Source organism: Electrophorus electricus, chromosome 15 (genome assembly GCF_013358815.1).
Source record: "Electrophorus electricus isolate fEleEle1 chromosome 15, fEleEle1.pri, whole genome shotgun sequence".
Classification (NCBI taxonomy): domain Eukaryota; kingdom Metazoa; phylum Chordata; class Actinopteri; order Gymnotiformes; family Gymnotidae; genus Electrophorus; species Electrophorus electricus.
Genome location: NC_049549.1, coordinates 1843648 through 1869413, shown reverse-complemented (window position 1 = coordinate 1869413; position 25766 = coordinate 1843648). Strand labels below are relative to the sequence as shown.

At 39.5% G+C, this 25766-nt stretch overlaps 1 protein-coding gene and 1 long non-coding RNA gene across 11 annotated transcripts; one reads left to right on the top strand and one right to left on the bottom strand.

Annotated features, from left to right (window-relative positions):
- Window positions 1-1047: 1047 nt before the first annotated feature.
- On the top strand, window positions 1048-16909 carry mag (myelin associated glycoprotein). 10 transcript variants are annotated; one of them, XM_027025654.2, is made up of 13 exons: window positions 1048-1137; window positions 7733-7834; window positions 8946-9116; window positions 9646-9719; window positions 9846-10214; window positions 10451-10747; window positions 11317-11574; window positions 11752-12012; window positions 12639-12947; window positions 13091-13190; window positions 13748-13850; window positions 14518-14571; window positions 14910-16909. In XM_027025654.2, exons 4-13 carry the CDS (start codon window positions 9674-9676, stop codon window positions 15066-15068), a joined length of 1956 nt encoding a protein of 651 aa, XP_026881455.1. In that variant the 5' UTR covers window positions 1048-1137; window positions 7733-7834; window positions 8946-9116; window positions 9646-9673; the 3' UTR covers window positions 15069-16909. The 10 variants fall into 10 exon arrangements, with proteins under 10 accessions (XP_026881455.1, XP_026881458.1, XP_026881454.1 ...); XM_027025653.2 differs by lacking the exon at window positions 1048-1137 and adding an exon at window positions 3981-4082; XM_027025660.2 differs by lacking the exon at window positions 1048-1137 and adding an exon at window positions 3981-4082 and having other exon boundaries at window positions 9601-9719.
- LOC113587132 lies at window positions 16153-18503 on the bottom strand. The gene is made up of 2 exons (XR_004776872.1): window positions 18311-18503; window positions 16153-17596 (listed from the first exon to the last, which is right to left on the bottom strand). It is a non-coding gene; the product is annotated as an uncharacterized LOC113587132 (long non-coding RNA).
- Between the last annotated feature and the right edge of the window lie 7263 nt (window positions 18504-25766).

Here is a 25766-nt window from a genome sequence, read left to right as displayed (position 1 = left end):
GCAAGCAAACAAGATGGATGTCAGCCTTCAATCGTTGATGTCTGCCTAAGCTTGGTGCAGTGTGGAGAGCCCTGCCTCCTGCTCTGGTTTTGACCCTTTGAGGTGGATGATACAATAACTACACTCCACTTGATGTGGAGCTATATGGAAGGCCAGAAGTAGATGGGTTGTTAGAGGAGAGATTGAGCAGCAGAATAAGAGAAGAAAGAGTTAGCATGTGTTCCTTATGGTTGGTGTTGCATGGTAGTGTTAGAGCTAATATCAAGAGACATCAGAAAATTAATCCATGTTGACATTTTGGATTGATTTACAGGGGAACACTCTTAGTGGTATAATGTAAAACACACACACACACACACACACACACACACACACACACACACACACACACACACACACACACACACGTGTATGTATAGATATTTACAATTGTTGTAAAGTGCACAGAGTTTCCAGAGAAACTGAACGCTTTGGACGGAGGTCCTTCAAAGCACTTTGCTTGCACAGCTGATGAAGGACCCCTGTCTAAAATGTCCTGTCTCTCTGGAAACTGTAGACTTTACTACAATATTCTATAATCTTTTGAATATCTCTAAACCTCTTACCACAGTACATTGCAGTTACCTACAATCTTTTTCATATATATGAAAAAGATTGTAGGTAACTGCAATGTACTGTGATAAGAGGTTACTGTGGTAAGAGGTGTATATATATATATATATATATATATATATATATATATATATATATATATATATATATATATATATAAATACACACACACTAAACATGTTCAATGACATGAAATAGCTTGCTTGCTGAATAGCAAAGAATTTTATTGAAATACTAGTGTGTGAACTTTCTCAACACTTGCTTCTAATTATTATGGAATCATAATGATTAATGCACTCCATATTGCACACAGTAAATGGAAAAAATGATGGATTCCAAGGTCCTAACTACCAAAGTGAGTGTGTGAATGTGAGAGTGCGTGTTGGTGGGGTGGGGGGTTGGACATTGGAGGACTGAGCAGGGAGGCACTGAGAACACAGATGCCAGAGGGAACGAGATTGGCATCATACTGACGTTTCTGGCATATCGGTCTGGCTGTCTATGGCGTGAAGATCATTCGTTAGGGTAAGTCATCTTTCCCTGACGCATCACCTGTGCAAGATTATATGGTTTGAGACGTCCGTGATCTCCACCGAGAAGTCCTCAGTACTGACTTAATGTCCTGCAGTTTTAATTTTAGTTTGGCTGCGAGTGAATGGCATGTGTGTGCATGTGTGGTCTAGTTTACTGTACAATTTTCTTGTGAAGTATAGCTGTTTTTAATTAGAGGGCATTGCTGCAAATTGAAGAGTAAGGCATAGTTCATAAGTGGCAAGAATGAAAATAAATTCCTTAAAAGGCTTCTAATGAGGTAACAATATCAAGTGACATGAAAATGGAAGGTACCCAAGGTTTTGTTTCTTTACAGATTTTATTTTTTAGAACTAGCAGCCTTATGAGGTGTTTTATATTTAATTTTAACATTAATCTGTAGACCACTCTCTAGAGATACTGGGAGCAAAAATGTAATAGAAACAGCTTTCACTCAGACCTACAGATAGCTGTTTTTTCCAACTATGACCATGAGGTCAATTCTAAATTTGTGAGATGTATCTGAAGATATACAGTTTCATCACAGAGATGCTCAACCACACAACCTTTATCTGTTTAAATACTTGCTTATTTCATCTTTGAGGTGCAGCCTATAGACTTTAATCTCATGATGGCTTGTTTAAGTCAGCACCTAGTTAAAGTTATGATTTATTTTGACATTTCAACAATATGATGTATACTATGGCATTGTTAAGTATATTAATCCAAGGATTATGGATTACAGTATAGTTCACGTGTGCTTAGTATATAAATTATATTGTTAAAAAAGACTCATGTATGTGTGAATGATGAAACCTGTGGTCTGGTCCAGTGGTTGCTCTCTGAGATGCAGACTGAAAAGTGCGCACTGGGACATGGGGTTCAACAACAGTTTAAGTACATTTGAAATTCTTTAAAAAGTCTTGCTATTTCTAGTTACACATGACTCAGACTCCAGATCATCATGGTCAGTTATAGCACACCTACACAGAGGAACACTTTTCTCATGTGTGGATAAGAGAATAGTGGAACTTTTGGGAGTTTTCAGGAAAAAAAACCATCATGTGGTTATTGTCATGGCTGAAGAAACAAATCAAATGGCCTGTGTCTGACTACTCTTTGATCTTTGTGCAATATCGTGCTCATTTGTCCAGTGTTTCAAGAGATAATGTGATGGCGCTTTGCGCGAGCAGTAGCCTGTGTTCTTTTATATACGGTTCTGCTGTGTGGGCACCTCAGGTTCTTGAAGGTGGTCTTATTTCAGATCATCTGAGTCAGTGTGTTCTTACACTGGACATAGTTCCGGACACAGCAGAGAGACAAAGGCTTCTTTCTGTATTAGGGAGTGTCCGGGAGCATGCTATATAGGCCTGATCTGCTTCGTCCTGACACTCAGTGACATCATGGCCTGCACCAGTGAACTGATGGGGGTATGTGATGGGGTAGAGGGGTTTGAGCTGTTGGGGGTCTGGGGGTGTCTGTAGAGGTGGGGTGAGGTGAGGTGTGCAATATGATGTCACCATGACTGTGATCAGTGAAGGCGTAAAAACCTGATTCATCTATGCTATACCAAACCAACCAATGAATGTAAGGCGAATAAGAGAAGGAAAAGCCAATATATTCCAGAAAGAAAGAGATGAATTGTTGTCATTTAAAGACAATAAGTAGACCACGTTGACTTCCCTGTATTGCTTGGTGACAGGCTCGAACTGGCCTGCTCTGTTCTGCTCTGTTCTGCTCTCAGGGCGTTCAGTACAATAACCTCTGTGTGTAGAGGCCTAAGGGGTGTGTGTGCGCGGGGTGGAGTGGTGTTTGCGTGTCTGCAGGCTGGATAGTGGGCGTTTGAGGGTGTAGCAAATGGATTGTCATTTCACTACTGAGAAGTGTGTAACTATTGTCAGATAACAGAGCACATGAATCCCATGAATAAATACTGAATTATCTTAGGCCTCGCTCACATCACTATGACATCACATCTGTATCCCAGTGCCATGGAAAATATACATCCAAAAAAACAAACAAAAAAAACCTACTGAACAAAACAATGATATAAACTATATGCCCTCTTGGTTATGCATCACAACTCTTATATCACCTTTTCAGTTCCTATCATTTTAGTTGAACAAGATATAGTTCTGGACTTCTATGTTGACAGTTTATGGAGACAGCATGAGAAATGTTTAGAGAATTATACATTTCTGCATAAATGTTTAAATTTGTAAAATTTCAATATGAAAACAAAATTGTGTAAAATGACAGAAATGTAAAAAAAGAATGACACATTTTAAAGCTATTTTGAAATTATTAGTATAGCTGTGAGGAACTCTGTGTTAATTTTCCTCCTGAGTCACTACAGTATGGAAGAGAAGGGCCATCTAAGGTCTGATCTAAGACATATCTTTTCCCTTTTAATGTAATTGTATTTTCTCTTTCTCTCTCCATATACACTCCATGCATACATGTATATGTATGGATGTATACACTGAATACAGCCACCTTTCCAGCAACTAGTTTACAATCTTCCCATTCCTTCCAGTTCAAAAGATGAAAATCATTTGCTTTTCATCTCCATCCAGTCTTTTGTCCTGCCCTTGTTCGAGTAGCCCCAGCTCCTCTCTGCCTGACCCATAGTTTGTAGTGCCAACAGTGCCAACAGTGTTGCCCTTTGTGCTAAGGGGCAGCGTGGGGGCCAGTTTATGAATGGCCTTCGGGGCAGAACAATGCTCTGTACACCAGGGTCCCAACATTTCCATACAGAAAAGGGGGAGTGGTGCAAGTGTTGGGTCGTGCCACATAGGTCCGCCCGGCGAGATCCTCACCCCTGACAGGCGGCGCAGAGGGTGTGGGAGGGTGTAGTGCGTATCAGGGTACAGCAGCTCGTGCTACTGATTTAACGCTCACCATTCGATGAGAAGAGGAGACCTGGGCCAATCGGCTGGGTGAGTCTTAATGACTTTAGGAACTGTAGTTCCAGCTCTGGCAAATCTCCTAGTTGCAAGATCTACAGTGCTACCTTTCTCTACTTATATATGATGTATGTATTGTTTATATGCTGGATGTTATCTAATATATATTATATTTTATTAGATTAAGTATATTTAATTTAAGGCATTAATATGATTCTATTCCCTTCGTATTTAGCTGGGTCTGAGAAGACTATGAAGGGTAAAATGTAGTTGTTATTTGCTGGCTGTGCTGTGCTGTTTTGGAGATTAGTGTGGGTTTCTTGGGAAAGGTTACATTTGCTGGCAGGATGTTACTGGGGTAAACCCAACATGCACATGGAGAAGGAGAGAGAGAGAGAGAGAGAGAGAGAGAGAGAGAGAGAGAGAGAGAGAGAGAGAGAGAGAGACACGTGTAAAGGAGGGAATGGAAGGGGTGGGGAGTACGCTTCAGGCTCCTCAGTCATGCAGTAATAAATAAGCAGATTTACCTGTGTCACACAGTGAAAAGACAGTGCAGCCACTGTGTACGCTGGGACTTTAAACACGCCTACACTTCATTTCGTTCTGCTGATAAAAACACCCATGTCATTGAGCACTACATAATAAAAGACAAGACACATCTGCTTTCTCACGTGTCCAAAGACCAAAGAACAAAAGATTCCTTAGTGGATTATTACACCAGTAACAGTGCATTAAAGAGCAAATGTATCAGAAAGGGGGTTGAATAGCCCTGCTTACAAGTGTTCAGTGCTGGTGTGTCATTGTGAAATTAGCTATGCTGAACTTCATATAATAGGCTAAGCAATGTCCATGAAGCATATTGTTTCACCCTATAATCAATTTTAAGATATCATGGTATCACTCTTCCTGTCTGGTCTGGTTTCAGCAGAGGCAGAGATGAATGATGCCACTTGTTTTTGGCTTTCTAACCAAGCTCATTGTACTCAACATCTAGCTATTAGCGATATCGCTTACACTCCTTGATGTTTGCAGCTATGAGATCTTTTTTGATTATATTTCCAGAAAAACTGTAATGTTTTTTAGCATTGGTCTGATTTTTTTAATGTCTGGAACATACCAGGGGTACTCAGCCCTGAGGTATTTGAAACTCAGTTGTAATGTAATCAAAGATAATATGAAATGACTGATTTTTTGTCTTTTACTAAGAATAAGCCCCATATACCCAGTAGTCATGATTCTCCCAGGCATAAGGGGGGGGGGGGGGGGGGGGGAGGGTGCTGGTAAGTTCTGCTGAATTGGACCTGGGCCTCTTTCTCTCCACCCCGAGGTGTGGGCAGGAAGTTACTGCGTAGCACAGAGAGACTACTGAGTCCACCATCTGTCCATATCTGACAGCACGTCAGTATACAACAGAAAAACAAGACTGCTAGCCCACATGGCCGAGCTGAATGTATGCATCAGTGAGAGAACGTCTGCCAACGGGCATGGTTATTTTAGTGGATGACCAATTGCTCATAACAGCAAAAAAAACACATACAGATGTATAAGACTATAGATGAGCAATTGCTCAATTGTTTGAAATAATTGAATATGTATAGGAAAGGATGTGTGGTGTGTGTTCGTTAGTCTTTTGAGAGGAGCTTCTCACTGACCAGCCCCTGTTGCTAAGCTCACAGAAGGTAGAGGTTGTTCTGCCATAGGACTGTGATATTCTCACATTTACCTGATCTGTGGGATTTCTGTACTGCTCGACATACGCTACTTGGTTCAGACTCCTTAATTTAGTGGAGAAAATGAGATGGCTTACAGCATAGGTCAGCATATCTGTTATTTCAAGTGCAAATACGTGGATTTTACATCTTCAGACAAAACAAACTGATTATAGGAGTAGTTGTGTTCTAACATGGGGGTAGTTAAGACTTCCTCTGGTGGGATTTTTAAGTTGAATTGTCATGGGAAATAAGCATCCCTGTTTAGTCCGCAGTAAGCTCTAAAGGCACTACCTACAGAGCATGCATGCACATACACACACCCACGCAAGGGAGCAGTCACGGCCATCTGCTTCTCTGGTAATTTTAGTGAGCACCTGTGTTGGCATGCCTGTTGCATGTCCCAGGCAAGCTGCATGTAGACTAGGAAAAATCCTCCAGTTCTTTTAATCACAGACTATTTAATCACAACATTAAATACTAAATTTGGCCCTTTTAAATATATAGGTTGTATCCGGAAGGAGATTTTTAGTAAAAGTAAAAAAGAATGTTTCTGTTTTGAAAGGCATGAGGTCTGAGCTCCTCTTCATAGCTGGAGCAGCCATGAGTGATCTGGACCAAAACCCACAGGAGACTGATGCTAATCTACAGAGAGGTCATGCCCATTACTGATTAGTTCATCACATGTCACATTTGGTCAAGGTTATGGGTTCCTACCCAAATCTCTCTGTCTCACTATGTAATTTACATCACATTTACCTGACACTTTTATCCAAAATAACTTACAATTATATCAGAGTACAGCTTGAGGGTTAAGGGTCCTGCTCAGGGGCCCAACAGTGGGAAATTGGCAGTGGCAGGGCTTGAACCTGCAAACTTCCAATTACAAGTCAAGTACCTTAACCACTGAGCTACCACTGCCCATGTTCTGCACCAAATGACAGATAAGAGGTTGTTGAAGAAGGTCACATAACTGGTATGTTGTACTGACAGCCTCATAGCAGAGTGTGGTGCATGGTGTGTGGGACTTTTCCATATGTGTGGGATACTGTGGCATATTGCACTCCACGAGTCTTCCACAGGCTTGCCGTTGTACTTTCACTCCACTGCTCTCCTTTCAACTTTACCACGTGGGTCCGTATGGCAGTGGTCCACTGCCTGGCCTTTCCTCGACACGCCCTATGCCTTGTATAAAATTTTGAGAAATTTCTGGGCAATGCACTACTGCAAATAAACTGGAGGTCTAATTCCCAAAGAGAATGGCTTCCCCAAGAAACCTGACCGGATCTATAAACTTCCATTAATCCATACAGAGCTAAGGTGATAGTGATCAGATTTTAATTTAATCTGATATTTTCTATTGCAATATCAAAGAAATAATGACAAGCAACATGATTTACCCAAAAATCATGAATATTGTATAATTAATATTAATGCATGTGGATATTATAGCATGAATATTAAGACATATTACAAAAATACATGCCAGGAAATCAGGCAGGATTTTTTTTCACTGATATCCAGTGGGGAAAAAAGGTCAAGAAAAAATTGTACCTTCAACATCTAGCATATTTGAATATCATCAAACAGCAAATCACTTTAGTTCTCATACCTTATTAAACTTCCCAGTGATAAATACATTTGGGTTCATTCCATTTTAAGTTGTAATGCCTTTTAGATTAAATTGTAATTACAATGGTGGCATACTTTCCAGTGTCAAGTAGAGATGAGTGAAGCAGTGCAGAGTCTGACCCAGTCCTGGTGCTTTGAGCAGGCACAGATGGAACAGATGATTGATGAATCCCCACATGAGGAATGTTTGGTGTGGGCTTGGAGCACGGAGAGAAATGTCTGCATATTCATGACTGCCCACGGCCAGCATGCACACAGGGCTAACGCACCCTCTAATCTTCCCTTTTCCCTACGTGTGTCCCTGTCCCTCTTCCGCTCCTTATCTGTCCCTCGCCATCTCAGACGTCTGAGGTAAGCGGAGCAGCCAGGTGCTCGGAGAAGTCGGCCAGCCAGAGCTGCGCTTCAGCTGTCGGGAGGTCAGAGCAGAGCCAGGAGTTGAAGCTGGTATGACACAAGCGCTTCACAGACATTGTGAGAGCTTCGTTTGTCTCCAGTGAATGGCCTGTTTGTGTGGCTGGTACATTGTCTCACTGCTTGTGCTGCATCGGTGTGTTCTCCTAGTGGTGGTTGTGTCATTGCCTTGGTCTTCATGGGTAGGACGATTGGATTTTTGCACAGCCTAGATGAAAAACCATAAGTGTGGCATAATAACCCCAGTAAAATCACTTCATAGAGCAACACTTAGATTTAGGTGGTCTTTAACTGTCTAAAAACTGGTTTTGTCATATACATTTGCTTTTGTTTGTAAGCTCTTTCAAAAGCCCAGGACTTTTAACTCAGGTTTAGAATTGATGCCAGGGAAGCATATTGAAATATCTAGACATATCTGGATATATGAACTTCTGTCACTTTGTCTCTAGTAAAGGCCTGTTTCTTCCTTTCAGTGTAGCAGCTGGTTGTTTATAAGAGCAGTGACTGAGATGCATGCTCTTCTCTCACTCACAGAAATGAACAAAAGTTTTCCATTGTTCCTCAGTGTATGAGGCTTATGCTCATGAAGGGGTTTTAGAGATGGTAATCACTAAAGATTTCTTTAACAATCCTTTGCAAGGCTGACCATCTGTGGTTCCCGTCTGCTCTTAAGGGCGCTTTAAAGTGTGTGTGTGTGTGTGTGTGTGTGTGTGTGTGTGTGTGTGTGTGTCTGAGAGAGAGCGTGTGAGAAATAATGCAAAGAAAACAGGCAAAAAAAGGAGAGAAAAGAGAACAGTCATGGGTGTGTGCATGATTAAACACGAATAAATAACCCATAAATAAAGTAAACAGATGCCCATGAAGTAAAGTAAACAGTCCACACTAGCTAATGACCTCTGAATGATGTGTCATCTTATAAAACAGAGCTTCCAGTATCTGTATCTAAGAAGCTCCAGAAGCTGATGTCATGCTGTCAGAATGAGTAATTCTGTTCTCCCACACACTGAAGCACTGTGGCACGCAGGTGCTGAGTATCTGATGTGTATATATATATGAGTGTGTGTGTGTGTGTGTGTGTGTGTGTGGCTAGTGAGTAAGGCTAATGTCATTGGTTGATCCTTAACGCTGTCTCTGGTTATTTCAGGGGAGCACTCGAAGTCAGCTGAGCTCACTTACAGTGAGGGAGCACTGCAGTGTGTGTGACAGAGACGAGGAAGAGACCAGGGAAAGACCAGAGAGATACCAGAGAGAGACCAGAGAGCTGGTGCCTGTCTGACTCGGCTAACCAGCAGTTCAGCATCAGAACCAGAATCAGGTGGTTCTGGTTCTTGAAATTATCATTATAAATACATGCACATACAGTGAATGCAGGAAACATTAAACAGGAAAGTGGAAAGGTAGTTTTAAAAAAACTGGCTAATGTGAAAATGTTACATAACACTTCACACAACAACAAGAATGACTAGTTAACCCTTTGTCAAGATAATATGAAGTGAATTTGGCAGAAAAAAAGTGCCTCATAAGATCCTACAAGGTAGAGTTCTGTTTAGCTTTTATCCATGTCACAGCTTTATTACAGACTTTAAAAAAAATTGCCTTTACATTTGTATTCAGTTAATTGCCTAAGATATCTGACAGTGTACAAATACCTGTGAACAAACTGTAGAAATATTTGTGAAAATATATGAAAGATTACCTATAAAAAAAAATCCATGAGAAAATGTTATCATTTCGGAATTATTTTTACCAAGAACGCTATCCGTATTCAAATCTATATCAAATATTCATGTACATTTTAGGTTCAGTCACAGTTACAATGGCCATTTGTGGTAAATGCTTTTAAGGTTGATGGTCCCGAGCTGAACTGAGATCATGAAGTGTTTGGAACTGCTGCTCTTCTTACTGCTGTTTGTAAGAGGTAATAAATGTCAATTTCAAGTTTTTCTTTCTCTTCTCAAGTCAATTTTCAGCACTTTGCTTTAGTTTTCTCTGTCACTCTTTTTCTTTATGTACCCACTCCTGTTGTTGTCTCTTTTTCAAACAGATATAGGTGCTCAGTGGAATGTATGGATGCCCAGGGACATCTCTGCTATGACTAACTCCTGCGTGGTTATCCCATGCACGTTCATGTACCCCGCCAGCATCAGGCCTTACCGGGGCATCCACGGGATCTGGTATTTTGGCCAGCCTTACCCTCAGCTCTTCCCTCCGGTGGTGTACAAGTCCCGCACGGAAATCGTGCACGAAAGTTACAAGGGCCGCACCAGGCTCCTGGGTGACTTACTGCAGAAGAACTGCACCCTGCAGATCAGTAATATAGGAGCTGAGCATTCGGGAAGGTATTACTTCAGAGCAGACCTAGGAGGAGCAAATATATACACCTACCCTGATTTCACCGAGCTCAAGGTCTTGGGTAAGTGCTGTAATGTAGAACCTGACAGCCTTAAATGTCTGCAAAGGCTAGAACTGTTAATATAGGTTATTATAGGCATGGACTTCTTAGAAATAAGTATGGACTTCTGGCCAGCTAAATTTTAGTGTTTTTTTGTTGATGTTTTTTTTTCTTTTAAAAGGAAAATGAGAAGCAATGACTCTTGCGCTAGTGTTATAAAATTGCTGTAGAATTTGAGACGTCTGCTTCTTTCTCAGATCAGCCAAACATTGACGTCCCAGAGGAAATAGTCACTGATGAGAGCTTGGACTTGACATGCTATGCGCCAGACAACTGTCCAGAAATGAGCCCTGAAATCCACTGGATGTACACAGACTACCTGCCCGACCCACTCTTCACTACGGACTTTGTGGAGGAAGGCAACACAGCGGTGATGTCCAGCACTCTCACTTTCACTCCCAGGCCTATGCACAATGGGCAACTGCTGGGCTGCAGGGTTCATTACCCCAACACCACTTTCTTCTATGAGCGCCTCATCTCCCTGGATGTCAAATGTGAGCTACATCCTATATTAATTTGTGTTCTCCAGCTAAAACAAATAGCTTTTAAAGCAGACCAGTTGCAGATGCGGTTCCGTGTCTCTATCTGGGTCTCTGCACATACTTAAGCAGACCACACACACCAGCCTGCCAAAGTTTTGGCCATGCACACACTAAACTACTAAGCAACTGCTGATTCAGCAGTTGGTGGACTGAATCCCATGCTGTGTTCTGACTCAGGCTAGCAGTCCAGGGTAATCTAATTGGCTTTATTCCCAAAAACTGGATGGCATTGATATTTTGTTGTTGCTGATTCAATGAGTGTATCTATAGTTTGTGGTTGACATGGTTGTCTTCTCCTCTAAGTATATTTAAGACTATTTGCAGTTTTGGAGATGAAAACCATGTGGTAAAAGGCTTCATCTGCCACCTAAGGAATCTGAGGAATCTCATCCCCACAAGTCTTACAAAACTTACAAAACAGAGTCTTACAGCACAGGAGAACAATGTTTTGGGTGAAATACATCCAATGAACCCTGCCCATTTACATATATTCTGTACTTTCTCCCCCTCCACCCTCTTAGACGCCCCTCGCAAGGTGTGGGTTAACGTATCTCAAGAGGTAATGGAGGGCAACTCAGTGGTTCTGCACTGCGATGTGGACAGCAATCCCCCACCACGAATATCCTGGCACTTCAAAGACGAGGAGCTGATGTCAGACATAGCCTCAAATGCTTCACTTTATCTGGAGTCCCTTACTCCAGAGCAGGAGGGGGTTTACACCTGTGTAGGTGATAATGGCTATGGAGTGATGAACACCTCCTTGTACCTGGCTGTCAGGTGTAAGTGTGCCAGTTGAGCTTGTTTTTTTGTTTTGTTTTTTTTTTCTCATTGTTTGATTCCTTTATATTCCTTTTGTTTACAGAAAATCCTATGCATCCTATCTGATGCATCTATTTCCAACATATTTCTGCTTTTTCTTACTTTCTTCACTTTGTCTGGCCGGCTGGCGTCCGCAGACCCTCCAAGGGAGCCATGGGTAAACGGCTCCCTGACAGTGCTGGAAGGCACCTCGCTGGCTCTCCACTGTGGCACTCAAGGTAACCCCGCCCCCACACTCACCTGGCTGAAGGATGGAGAGCTGGTGGGGACCATAACAGCCGATGAAGTGTCCGTACTGGAGCTGCTAGAGATCAGACCTCAGGCTGATGGGACGTACCGCTGCCTGGCTGAGAATGAGCATGGCCGTGCCAGCACCTCGCTCAACATCACTGTGGAGTGTGAGTTAAGAAGGTTTCTTTACCTCAACATCATCGTGGAGTGTGAGTTGGGAAGGTTTCTTTACCTCAACATCATCGTGGAGTGTGAGTTAGGAAGGTTTCTTTATCTCAACATCACTGTGGAGTGTGAGTTAGGAAGGTTTCTTTACCTCAACATCATCGTGGAGTGTGAGTTGGGAAGGTTTCTTTACCTCAACATCATCGTGGAGTGTGAGTTAGGAAGGTTTCTTTACCTCAACATCATCGTGGAGTGTGAGTTAGGAAGGTTTCTTTATCTCAACATCACTGTGGAGTGTGAGTTAGGAAGGTTTTTTTACCTCAACATCATCGTGGAGTGTGAGTTAGGAAGGTTACTTTACCTCAACATCACCGTGGAGTGTGAGTTAGGAAGGTTACTTTACCTCAACATCACCGTGGAGTGTGAGTTAGGAAGGTTACTTTACCTCAACATCACCGTGCAGTGTGAGTTAGGAAGGTTTTTTTTTACCTCAACATCTGCGTGGTGTGAGTTGGGAAGGTTTCTTTTCCTGATGTATGATGGGTAGTGAGTGGTTCACAGTGGTATGATCAGAGTGAAGGTAATATAAATACAAGCAAATCACCAATTTGTCTTTGTCTCTCCATAGTTGCCCCAATTCTCCTCGACGACTCCAAGTGCACCATAGTGCGAGAGGGTGTGCAGTGTGTCTGCATCGCCTCAGGGAATCCTGAGCCCTCCATCGAGTTCTACCTGCCCGACCTCAATATCACTATTAATGAGACGAACGGCCGTTTCAACTACTACACGCATTCGGACGGCTACACGTCCACCGGCATGATCAAACTGCGTGACAAAGGTGAAAGGGGTAATAACGGTGGCACAGCTGTTCACGTTCACTGCAGCATCACCAATATGTACGGCACCGAGACCATCCGGCTGGAGCTACAGCAAGAAAGTGAGTTCACCACCCAGCCTGGTCAGGTCTTCTCCAATTCCATCAAATTCTTGAGCTTTGCTCGTGACTATATCTCTACAAAAGGCTGAAACCGTTTCATTTTAATATTCATATATTTCACGGTACTTCATGTCATGTTTCAGAAAAGTACATGATGGCAGTGATCGTGGGAACCATTGGAGGAGTGGCTGTCATTGCTTTTATCATCGCAGCTGTAAGATATGTGGGACAGAACAACAAAAAGTAAGTAACCTACCATAGAGGGGAACTGGTGGAAGAACAAGGAAACACCCAAGCCTAGTCATCCATTCTCCAATGTTTCTTTTGGCATTTGCTATATAAGCCATAACCCATTCACAAATTAAACGATTTGATAAAACGGTAAGCTGGGACACATGCAATGAGAAGGCAAACAAAGTGACAGTGTCGGCCATGATGTGGATTCTAGATGACAAGACTAACAAGACAAGTTCTATTGTCCCTCCAGTGCTTCCCATCCTCAAACCACTAAGCTAAGCTAAGATAAGCTAAGCTAAGGCACTTAACCTCAAGTGCTTCAGCAAACATCCATCCACCATTTTGTTCTGGGAAAAAACAAACAAACAGTCACTTAAAAAATAGTTGGACAAAACAAAAACAAACAAACAAACAAAATAATTATATCGCAAAGCCTCTTGGTTAGGGAGGCGAAAGCAATCCCTTTATTAAAATGGATGCCCAGGCTTACAGTGTTGCCCTAAGCCAGCCAATAGCATCATTGCGTGTGAGACAGAGTCTGATCCTCTGACTCCACCCTCCAGAGAGAATAGCAACCCTGGGCAGGACGTGGGATCTAAAGTGGAGAATCCCTCCATGTTCTACAGCGCAGTCAAGAAGGACAAACAAAGTCTCAGGAAAAAAGTGGTGAGATATTACCATGATGAATTATGACTTATGAATTATTTTTCCATGTGCAGCTGTTTAGAGTGGTTTTTGCTGATGTCTTGAGGTTGGTACAAGCACATTCTGCCAAAACTAGACAAATTACCACTTTTTAATATCATTTACAGACACACACACACACACACACACACACACACACATAGTAGATTCTGTGGTGGTCCAACTCCAATTGTAAAATGTTTTTCACACTTAAACATGATTATGAGTACTATACACTATCTACATTTGAAATCTACAAATCTACAAATATATCAGTTCCTTAACTGAATGAGTTCAGAATCTCGTGAAGAGACTCAAAGCTCTTGACTTGCGGTTGTAGTGGTTGTACACTTAGAAGCACTTTGAATATAACCAAGACAAGGGCATACAAATTTTGCTGCAAAGAAAGAAAGGAATTATGCCTATATGTAGGCTGTTTCCCAGTTTTACATGCTACGCCATACAGCCCATGAAAGGTCAGCACGCGCTGAGTGCTATAGGCCTGATGTAACACCTGCTTGCATGCCAAGCATGGGTGGTGGTTTATGATGGAGGCTCGTAGTGTGGCCGTAGAGTCTCTTGAGTGTTCTCTCCTCCCTCATCGCTTTACTGCGTTCTCTGTCTCTCTTTCTCCCCCCTAACTTAACAGCTTAAGACTGAGCTGCTGGGCTCTAAGTTTAATTCCATCCTAGAGGAGAGCACGGTAAGGCTGCAATTTGAGATGGGTTTATAAGTCAGTGGTTGGAGTACAAGCAGTGTCCTTAAGCATTACCAAAAACAACCTGTAGTGCAATGGGAATCCAGTTCCATAAAACAGCACCTTCTTGGGTTTTTGTTATGTAACCCATCATGCTATCATGAGAATGCCCATTGCCTTTGCTAACTACCATGCTTGCTTTCTTTTGTTTTGCTACAATTAGCTAACGACCTGCTTGCTCACCTATCATCTTACCTCGTTGTTTTTCATCATTTTGAGGGTACACACTAGATGGGGTGTCTGTTTAAGACTGAAGGCAGTGTTCTCTTGCTCTGTTTGCGCAGGGAGACGACAGTGATTACCAGCCTGTTGGCTCAATGGCAGGCCTGGAGAGGCAGGAGCTGAACTACGCTGCCCTGGAGTTTATGCGAGGGCGGCCTCGAGAGGGAGGTTTAGGGAGGGGGGATGATGGCAGTGACTACACAGAAATCAAAGCCAAATGAATCGCAATCCTTCCCTGAAGCCTCGACCGAAAGGGATACAGTGGCCACTAAGGCCCAGAGCCTTCCTTTGGTAATCAGTCTTTCCCAGTCAACTACACTTCTCCATAATTCACAATGAGCATCATCCCCTGGGTTGGAGCTGCTTTTACATCTTGCAGTGTCAAATTCATGTGAATTTTCCATGTATATTGTTTTGACGTTTTGGCTAAAACCTCATCGGTTTTCTGCTGCAGCCCCACTGCCCTGCTGTTTGTATTTAGAAGGGATGCATACTAGTTTTCTAATACATATTGAAATAGCATGTGGATGGATTGCAGCCCAGTCCTGTTTCACTAGTGGTCCTTCACACTGTGTCCACAGCAAGCCGAAGCATCAGGGAATGAGACATGTGGCATGTCTCGATGTTCTAGCACTGGCATCTCCAATTATACGTTTGCAGACAGAATATTTCTTCAAATCCAGAGATGTTCTCGGCCACTCCCTGAGCATACCAGAATCCATGCTCAGTGCAGTGCGCATTCAGTGATTCTCTTATGATGTGTCCTGAAGTGATTGTTTAAGTGTCTTTGGGTTTCTGTGACTCCACTGTAGGCATTAACTGATAAAGAGATTCTCCAATTTATAGCATCTGAAACAGATTTTTTGGAAGTTGGTACATGGCATGGCTGACTGTCATTTTGCTTTATATCTTTTTACAGTGATGATATTCAGATCAAACACTTTATTCTTTAGTTAATTCTGACATACTTCCTGCAAAGGTTCTTGTAGTCCCTGTGGTAAGAGAAACCATTTGACTTTGAAAAGAAAAACACAATGCATTTGTAATTTTTTTATTTTTTATTATTATTTTTTTATCTATTTGACATACTATTTTAAAAAGTGTTTCACGTGTTCAGTTTTTCTGAGATTTTATGTGTAAGACAAATGTCAGAATGAGTAACCATGCAATGACTGGACTGGTATACCCCTTCTTTCAATGACAGATCATTTTGTGTTATCCTATGTCCTTTCATAGGTTTAACTCAAATCTATTTTCCAGAGTTTTGTGCAAACAAACGACCAAAAAAAACCTTCACAGTTTTCTTTTTTTCTTATGGATTTAATGTCAGAGGACAACATCAGGTAAACCCTCAAAGACAGCAGAATGCAATCCAACAAGTCTGAAGCACACGGAAGTCATATGAGATCTATTAAATACACGTGGTTTGACAAAGGAGCAAAAGGTATCACTTTACCAAAGGTGCTTTGAATATATGTATTATTTATTATTCTTCAACATCCTCTATTGAGGTTGTACAAATTAAAATGTCATGTAGATGTGTACAGTGTGTACATATCTCAAATCTGAACTCATACAGCTTGATTTTACTAACAATATAATACATAAAAACAACTTACGTTAAGAAAGGCACCTGAATTGGTAAAGGGATACTGTAACATGTAAATATGTGTTTTCTATTGCAAATCCTTGAAAATACAACAGGACTATGCACTCACTATATAGCATTTTTCAGGATTTCCAACACAAAAATTATATTAAACATGGAACTAGTAACACAGATTTATTTGTGAACATAAGCAAAGTTTTGTTAGTCTAATTTTTCACTTTGTGCATTGTAAAGAATATTTGTAAGCATCTGACTGTGTGGTGATGATAACGATGAAAATATTTTTCCTCATTTATGTAATAATTCAGATGGAAACTCTGCAATCTTTATACAAAAGCATTGTTCAGAGCTGCTCATGTATTTGATGTTTGGCTTGTCATCTTTTTGTTTGAAACCCTTTCAGCCTCAATGCCACCCCACCTAAAGCAAAAAATAAAGTAATTGAGAAGGAAATTTTGTTTTTTGAAAGCTTGTGTGGTTTTGCTATGTGGAAAAATTATATGGTATGTTTGGAACATTTGAAAAGAAAAAGTAAAGTCCTCAAAAGTAAGAAAATGCAGGAATTAATACAAGAAAGTAAATATAAATGACCATAAAGAATTCTTTTTTTAAACATATGAACTTTATAATCAGGTATACTTTAATATGGGGGGGAAGATTCAGGGTTTCAGTACATGAAAGTGTTTTAGTTGGCTGACAAAATTATCTTTAGCATGAAATCTTCTACATGCTCAGTGTAAACCTGATGTGGATGCCGTTTTGTTTTGGTAAGTCTTGATTTGAACTGGTTTCAAATAGATTCTCTGTATGCACATGTAGACTTTGGGCATGTTTAAATTGTATATAGACAATGCAGAAAAGCTTCGGTCTTGACTTTGGTATGTGTTTCTTACATCCTGTCTTAACAGCAAACAAAAATGTATTAGATAAGTTATACAATTAGACATAATACATTAGATATAATAAGCTCCTGTGAAGGTTGCGGCACAGAGGGAAAAAGAGTGCTCTTTATTATCCATTAATTACACAACTGCAAAGCAGCGACAACAGGAAAACAAAAAGGCGTTTTGATGTCGCGTTGCACTCTGCCTTGATATCTGACAGTCTAGTCCACTAACGTGCAGTGCTGTCCTCGGGAACCTGCAGGTTTAAATAGTGAGGGAAAGAAACAAGCAACAGGTGAGCAGGATTAATAGGTAGGTGGTTGGGAGTGGGGTAGGTGTGTGCCGTGATCCTGAGCAGGAGTGGGCGTGTCCCTCCTGCTGGATGACTGGCCAAATGTGCCAGCTCCCAACCATAATTAAAAGGTATTTTAATAATCACAACCCAAATTTCTAATTTCTCTAATACTTTGTGATTTTTAGGTGCTGGCAAAATGCAATATATTTGTAAATGTTAAAGTCAAGTGATTCCTTAAATTTACAATTATTTTATTTCTTTATACTGTGACATTTGTTTTCTTTTACTCATCTTTACCAGCTAGCTATCAAAGGAACGGCTATTTGATTGCTAGCTGTGGTGGTAGTTTCATATTCCTTTACATACATACACACAAAAATACCAAATAATAAGAAAATAAATATAGAAAATGAAAAACATATACCACTGAGAAATCCAATTCCAGTTGCATATACATGTACAATGCAGTTACTGGAAATGTTAACTGACCTGAAAGAAGTGCATGATAGTAGAAACAAATGTAGGTGCTCTGATTAAAAGCATTGAAAGCAACTGCTAGCAGGTGACTGTAGCAGTGTAAGCTGAGAGAGTTCAACAAAACGAAGATTCATGATGTGGTCAACAGAAACATTTCAGCATGGTCTATGAAGAGCTGTTATTACATGTAAGCCAGACCTGTCATACTGGCATCCAACATGACACTCTGAGTGACTGACCGGCCTGACGTTGTCCAAGGCATGCATGCACATGGAATGTCTGAAAGAAAAATGGCTAGGATATCTAAACTTTGCGGTGATGTAGCAATAACGTCAATGAAAAACATGATAAAAAAAAGAAAGCTACAAAAAGTGTGACTACAATGGACTGATCATTCTGATTCAGATATAGAGTACATTATCAAATTATATTTGTAAAATAAATATTTTATGTTTACCTAACATTTCAGAAGTGGTATCTCATAAAACATATAAAAATGAAGAAACCTCCTTTGTAAATGATTGTCTACCAAAACTACATGTGAAAATTTCCTTCATAACATTCAGCTCAACCCATCATAACCCAACTTCTGTATCTAAGGGATTGAGTTGAGTAATAAAACATCTTTCTATGTCTCATTATGACATTATGACTGTCAACTAAGACCTCTAATAAATATGGCTGACCTTTTGCCCACCTTTGGTCAATGCTCCAGCGTGCCACACCCCCAAGGCACATTTCACCAATCAGCCTCACCGGTTTACTAATCACTGGCCACGCCCTGCCAACATCCTGTTGTGCATGAGCCTGGACTCCACAAAAGCAATATTCACAAAAGCCCCAGTGTGAAGTCTTGTGCTAATGTCACATTTCCAAGCTGTGTGCCTGTTTACACTTGGTTGCTCATCCTTGTCAATGCTGTGTTTCCTTTGGATATTGGACTGTTTCTGGATTTTGCATTTTGTTTCCTCTGGTTGATACTGTCTGTCTGACTGCTCCTACCCAGCATATCTTCCTGAATCTTTACACTGTGCATTTTCAGCTCCATTTCTGTCTTCTTGATATTCTTTGCACTGTTAATATTCACATTTCATTTACACACTCTTTTAGATGGAGTTATTGTTTAAAAAAAGTGGTTGGGATCAAAGGTGGTAATCGTAGAAGGAATTCTGTGTGCAATAAGCTAGCGATGATAAATATGTATCTTACTACAAGCAACAGCCTGCTTTGATGCTTTTGAGGACTCCATGCAGTTGAGCACAGAGCTATGGCGTGAAGGCCGAGGTTCCAAAACCATCGTATAACAGATGTACGCATGGCTGGGAACTGCTTCACCAATCCCATGGAACGAAACATTTAGAAGATTATTGTCTATTCCTCTCTACAAACAAGATGGCACAGGCTGCATACAGTCTCCAGGGGCCTTACACGTGGGAATAGACTTCTCTCCAACTCACAACTTGGGAACTTCCACTTTGAAATAAGTACTCATAAGGCATAACACAATATTGCGTTGCCTCATCCACATCATGCAGCAGGATGTATATTTTAAATGAACCAACATAGTACAAAATAACATTTCAAAATGATAGTAAAACATAAACACCAATTTGTTGTTCCTCCACTTTCTCCAGTAATTTCTGTACTTCTGAAACACACAAAGCCCACCGCCACAGCTCAACATGTCCTAAGGAGACTTTAACCAGCCATCTCTGTCCACACGAAATAGTAGGAACTATCTTAATTGTGAGCTTGGGTGGCGGGCAAAACTCAAGCCAGCAGTGGCACTGATGTGAAAAACTCCAGCAACACTGCTGTGCCAGATACAATCATAGCAGCACAACACCCACTAAAATACAACTAGCATGAGAATGGTACCTTCACCCAAATTATATGCAATCAGGAGTAAGAGAAACTTACCACTGGGAATTGGGTAGAGAGCTGCGAAAACATTTTGCATGGCAACAGATGGGCTAGTCTGTGTGGGTACATCTCTCTTACACACCTGTAAGGTGGCTGTGCCTGTCTCTGACCAGTCAGTGCAAGGTAGATGTTTCTAATAAAGTGGCTCATAAGTGAATGGGTACATAAGGAAGCTTGCATGTTCATGAAAAACCCATAAGGTTTATATATATATATATATATATATATATATATATATATATATATATATATATATATATATATATATATATATATATATGTATGTATGTATGTATATATATAAATATATATATATATATATATATATATGTATGTATATATATATATATATATGTATGTATATATATATATATATATATATATATATAAATATATATAAATATATGTATGTATATATATATATATATATATATATATATATATATATATATATATATATATATAAAACATCATACCTCAAATTCTCAGAAATCTAGTTTAAAAACATGAGAGTACTTCCTCATGCTTAGGAATTTCTGACAAAAATAGGAAAAAATGTAGGTATATACTTAAAATCTTCTGAGAAACATGTATCATTTTAGTACTGCAAACACTATGCAGGAATCTTTCATCACTAAAATCAGTTAATATGTCAGTATTATATAAATGTGTATGAAATCAATGATATTGAAGCTGGATACATGTCTTATTTCTGCAGATATGTCTCCTCTGCTTCCTTTTGTGTCTACCAATCTGGCTAAAAATCTTCAGACTCCAGCCAACATTCTTTAAGGAACTTGAGCAATATAGGTTAATGTACACTACTGTATGGACCTCTCTGCAGATAGAAATATATATTTTTTCAAAAGAATATAATTACAAAAGCACTTTTATTACTCTCAGTTAACGCTCAATGAATGCTTATGTACAATTCAAATACATCAGTGTATTTGTGTTTAAGCAAATTCTTGCTAAAATAGTCCTTCCGAAAGATAAGGAGCATCAGATACACTGTAAAATAACCAGGCTGAAACAATTGCTGCAGGAAACAGATCACCCCTGCAGTTTACAGGCAGTTGGTCACACCCAGGCAGTCGCACTGTGAAGCATGTTGTGCAGAGAAGTGTCAAAGCATAAGAAAACTGGAAGTAGCGCTGCATAAGAAGAGGAAGGTTGTGAAACAGAATAACAAGGCACTAAAAATCTTTGGTGAAGAAAGAGGAGAGAGAAAGGGCAGAGGTATGTTCATACCCATGTTAATGTTTCCCTGTTAGAAAACATCATGTGGGCTTAACAAAAGTAATTAGTCCAAATGAAGTTTTAGGTCCACTAATAACTGATTGAATTGATTATGGAATCATTTAAAAAAATATTTTATAATATGTTTAAAAGGTTGGATGAGTCAGGAGAGCGGAGAGTCTCAGAATCTGCATATGCTTATTTATGGATTATGTGCACATCTTGCATTAAGTCCAAGTAGAAAATGAATTTGCATGTCACAGTCTGTTTGATGCTCCTCACTCTAAAGAAAACATGCTTCGGTAGGTGTTCTAAACTTTGCTTATACTTATGGACATATTAGTAACATAGTCTACTGTATACCTACATGCTCATTTTGTTCATTTAAGGAGAACAACAAACAACCAACACCCATGTTACAGAAGGGCTAACAACTGGTATGTGCGCTTTCATTTCACATGCTTTTAATCACACTGGCTGCCAATGTGTCACTTGAGCACTGTGATATAAGATCGCTGATAAATGAGCCCTTGTGATGAAAAACATTTACATTTAGCTGACACTTTTATCCAAAGCAACTTGCAGTTATGACTGAGTACAACTTGAGCAATTGAGGGTTAAGGGCCTTGCTCAGGGGCCCAATAGTGGCATCTTGGCAGTGGTGGGGTTGAACCAGCAACCTTCTGATTACAGGGCAAGTACCTTAACCACTGCCCACAAAAAGTCTACAGTTGTTATTGAAAGTTTTATTTTTAAATGCCCACATGAATGAATTAAGTCTACCTAAAGCATATTTAGTATTTTAATGTAATTTTAATGTAAAGGTTATATAAAATCAAAAACAACTGATTACACATAAAGGTGAAATGGGTGAAATGGCAGATGTTTGGTTTTTCATTGAAAGGGCTGAAATGTCAACACCTTTATGAAAGGATGTTTTGTGACTCCAAGGGTAACTTGATAGATTTAGATTTTAAAAAGCAGATTAGATGACTGGTGCCTGACCCATCAAAAGAGAACTGCAGTTACAGTTTAGTATATTACTTTCCTATTCAATTCCTAAACAATACTCTATAATTTGTTAACACATCCTTATTTTCTAGCTCCTAGTTAGACTCTCACTGCTATAGAGGCAGTACAAATGAAAGTTTTTCAGACAGAGATCCTTCATCAGGTGTGCAAGCAAAGTGCTTCAAAGCATGCACAAACATGTGTTGGACATGTACTTTATGTCTTCAGGGGGACCTGCTTTTCATGGGAAGTACACTAGCCAGTATTCTAACAACATAACCAGTGTTAACAGTGAACATGTAGGGAAAGATCACTGTAATATGACTCAATCAACCTCTGTGAACAGCACCGTGAACTGTGAGTATGTTCTTGACACTGTTGACACCTCAATAACACACCTCACAAGCCTAAAAACCAGACCTTTTCTTATGGTCTTTGGCCAGCCTTAACTCTGTTGCGTATTCCCTTGCAGGTACTCTTGTTCAAAGTTTCCCTCTGCATGTTAGTTTTCTTGTGTGTCCTTTCTGTTCAGGTTTTGTTTGTTTCGGTCATTCCTTATGCTCTGCACCTTGGTTGTTTCCTTAGTTTCATTTTAGTCTTGTTTTTTTGGTTGTTCATGATCAGATCCTTGGTCTGCTTCTCCATACTAAAGGCAATGACTTCAACAAAGAAGAACTTCAGTAAAGAAGTTCCCATCGTGTGTTAATTTGGGTTGCCGGCCTCGTAGTTAAAAATAATCCTTGATTTAGACCATATCAATCTTACAGACATGTTAGTGTTTGAGTCTGTTTATGCGTAGTCAAATTTACTACATGGAATTAAAGAAGAGCCACTCAGAAATATAGATTCGTTAGAAACAACAAACATCTCAAAGATTTGCAAACTCAAATAAATGCTTCAAAGTACAGATCTTCTAGCACTTTACCATTGATTTAAATAAACAGATTTTATCCTAGAATGAAAATAAGTAAACACTGAATTTTTTAAATATAAATCTTTTATGAACAAGTGATTTTGAACTGACTGCAACACACTTTAATCAAACTAAAAGTGAATGAGTGATTTATTTGCATGCTGTAACCTTGGTACCAGTAATATCTGTTCAGATACACCATGATGCTTGACTCAAAAAAGCAGACAAAGCAAAACCATCAAAGCAAAAAAAAAGAAAATATGAGATACTTCAGTGGAAGAGAAACAAGATGCCTCCACTTTATAATATTCCTTAAAAAGAGAAATGAAGAAGCTACCAAGTTCAACCAATTCCAGGAATCTAATAGAAAAAGACTGTGACCTGGCAAAACACTGTACAGGAGTGTACAACCATTGTACGTTGTAGAACCACTGACTAATGGTTAACAGATGACTAAATAAACCTAAGCTTATACTGTTTGTGTAGTCATACTCGGTTTTCACTGTTCACAAAAGTTTCATTTGTTCACAAAGAATCTTTGACACTAGTAAATGTTTAAAATGCCTCTTAGAATATAAATGCTTCTTTTTCTTTTAAAGGTCCAAACAATAACAACAGAAGGACAGTCATCATATGTTTAATGGTTGTGACTAGCTTATGCCTCATTTGTGTTCTACTCTGTGTTGTGGCCCTGTGGATCAGGTACAGTATAACTGACTTTCTCTGATAGCTGAGCTATAAAAAAGTGTGATTTTATGATGAATCATATAGCTTTTCAAGGTTTTATGTTATACACATAGTAACTAGTCAGTGACTAGTCAGTTTATACAATAACAAACCTTTGGACACACCTGACTGAATGTATATTTTTCATAGCCTACAGGCATTTCAATCTAAAGGTTCATTCTTGATTTTGTTTTTAAGACAAATATAAATAGTGAAAGTTGTCAGTGTATATACGAATTGATTTCCAAAGAGAAGGGGGGCAAAAAATATTTGTTTAATGCAGCATGGTCACTTGTTATTTCAATGTTTGATATTTTCACAGTTTGTGTAAAATGTAGAAAATGGTAAAGAAATCCAACGAGCAGGTGTGGCTTTGTTCCTATGTCATAATGTTTTTAGAGAAGAAATTTTTGAAGACCTTCACCCAGAGTCCATAAAAAGTCAATATAGTCAAGTAAGTTCTTATCATTTATTATTCAGTTTCATGGACCCCTTTAACATTACTTCTATAACTGCAAGAAGGACCCTGAAAATGAGTCCTTCAATTCTTAACTTCATTCCTCTATCATATACCTAATATACAGTATATTAAGGCAACATATAAAATAACCTGAGTTTCAAAATCACCTTCCAAATACTTGTGATGCATAAATTAAATGGTTGCATTCCATGATGTGTCCTATAGTAACGCTGCGATTGCTTTAAAAGGAATGAATCTTTGTGACATCCTGAGAAGTCTAAAAGGTTTATTTAACATCTTTGTCCTAAATTAATGCAGAAAGATGTCACAGGAGTAGATGAACAAGCCCATCTTCGAGGACAGACTGCTGAAGAGGACACAAACACAACTTCAGAAGGGGCCAAGATGGCAGAAGAGGTAGGAGACAAAGAAGTGGATTATGCCTGTATCAACTATTCACTTATACAGAACAGTGGTGGAGAGGCCCAGAAGACACAGAGTGAAGAGACAGAATACGCAGAGATACAGCTGAAGAGACAGGGAGAAGGCGAGGAGGACGAAGGCTTGCAGAGCGGAGTGGACCTCGGTGTAGCGGTGTAGCCTCCCTTCTGGACGGTGGGCTAGAGAGCCAGATATGGGTAGAGCTAGAGGACAGGGATCGTAGTCCAGGGGTCTTTCTTTAAAGGATGAGGTAGTTCTGGATTTTCATTTAAAGGTGAAATCAGTGACTTTGATTGTTTTAATTCAACAGCCAAAGAAATATGACCTATTCATTCAGTTTTCACTAATTCCCTTTGCACACACAGCAAGATTGAGAAGTAAATATCTCTCTATATAGCTGTTTTATATTACTTTCACTAGTCTTTTTATTTAACTTACCGATTAGTTCCTCATTCAGTTGTTGATTTGTTTGTTTTGATTGTATTGATTTGTATATTAGATTTAGTTTTTATTTCACCAATTTTATTTTCATTTCACCATTTTTTAAATGGTGATTTTAAAATCTGCCCTTACTGAATTTGTATTTTATTTCAACATTTATGTTTGTTTTTTAATTGTTATTATTATTCAAATTAATTTTGGTTGGTAAGGTTATTTTGTATTACAGTATACTACCCCTGTTGGGGGAACTCAGTATCGTTTGAACAGCTGAACAGGAAGACACCAATGTGTACAAAAAAAAACAGAAGTGATGCCTAAAAATATTCTAAAAATATTGCTCTTTTTTGTCAAATATGTGAAACTCTTACTTAAGACTTCAGATTTATTCCTTTTGATTTTAATTTGCATTTTACTTTAAGTCATTCAGAGCAGAAAATATTTTTTTTGTTTGATATGCTTCAAAACGAGCAGGTCAGACGCAAATACCCAATAAGTATCTC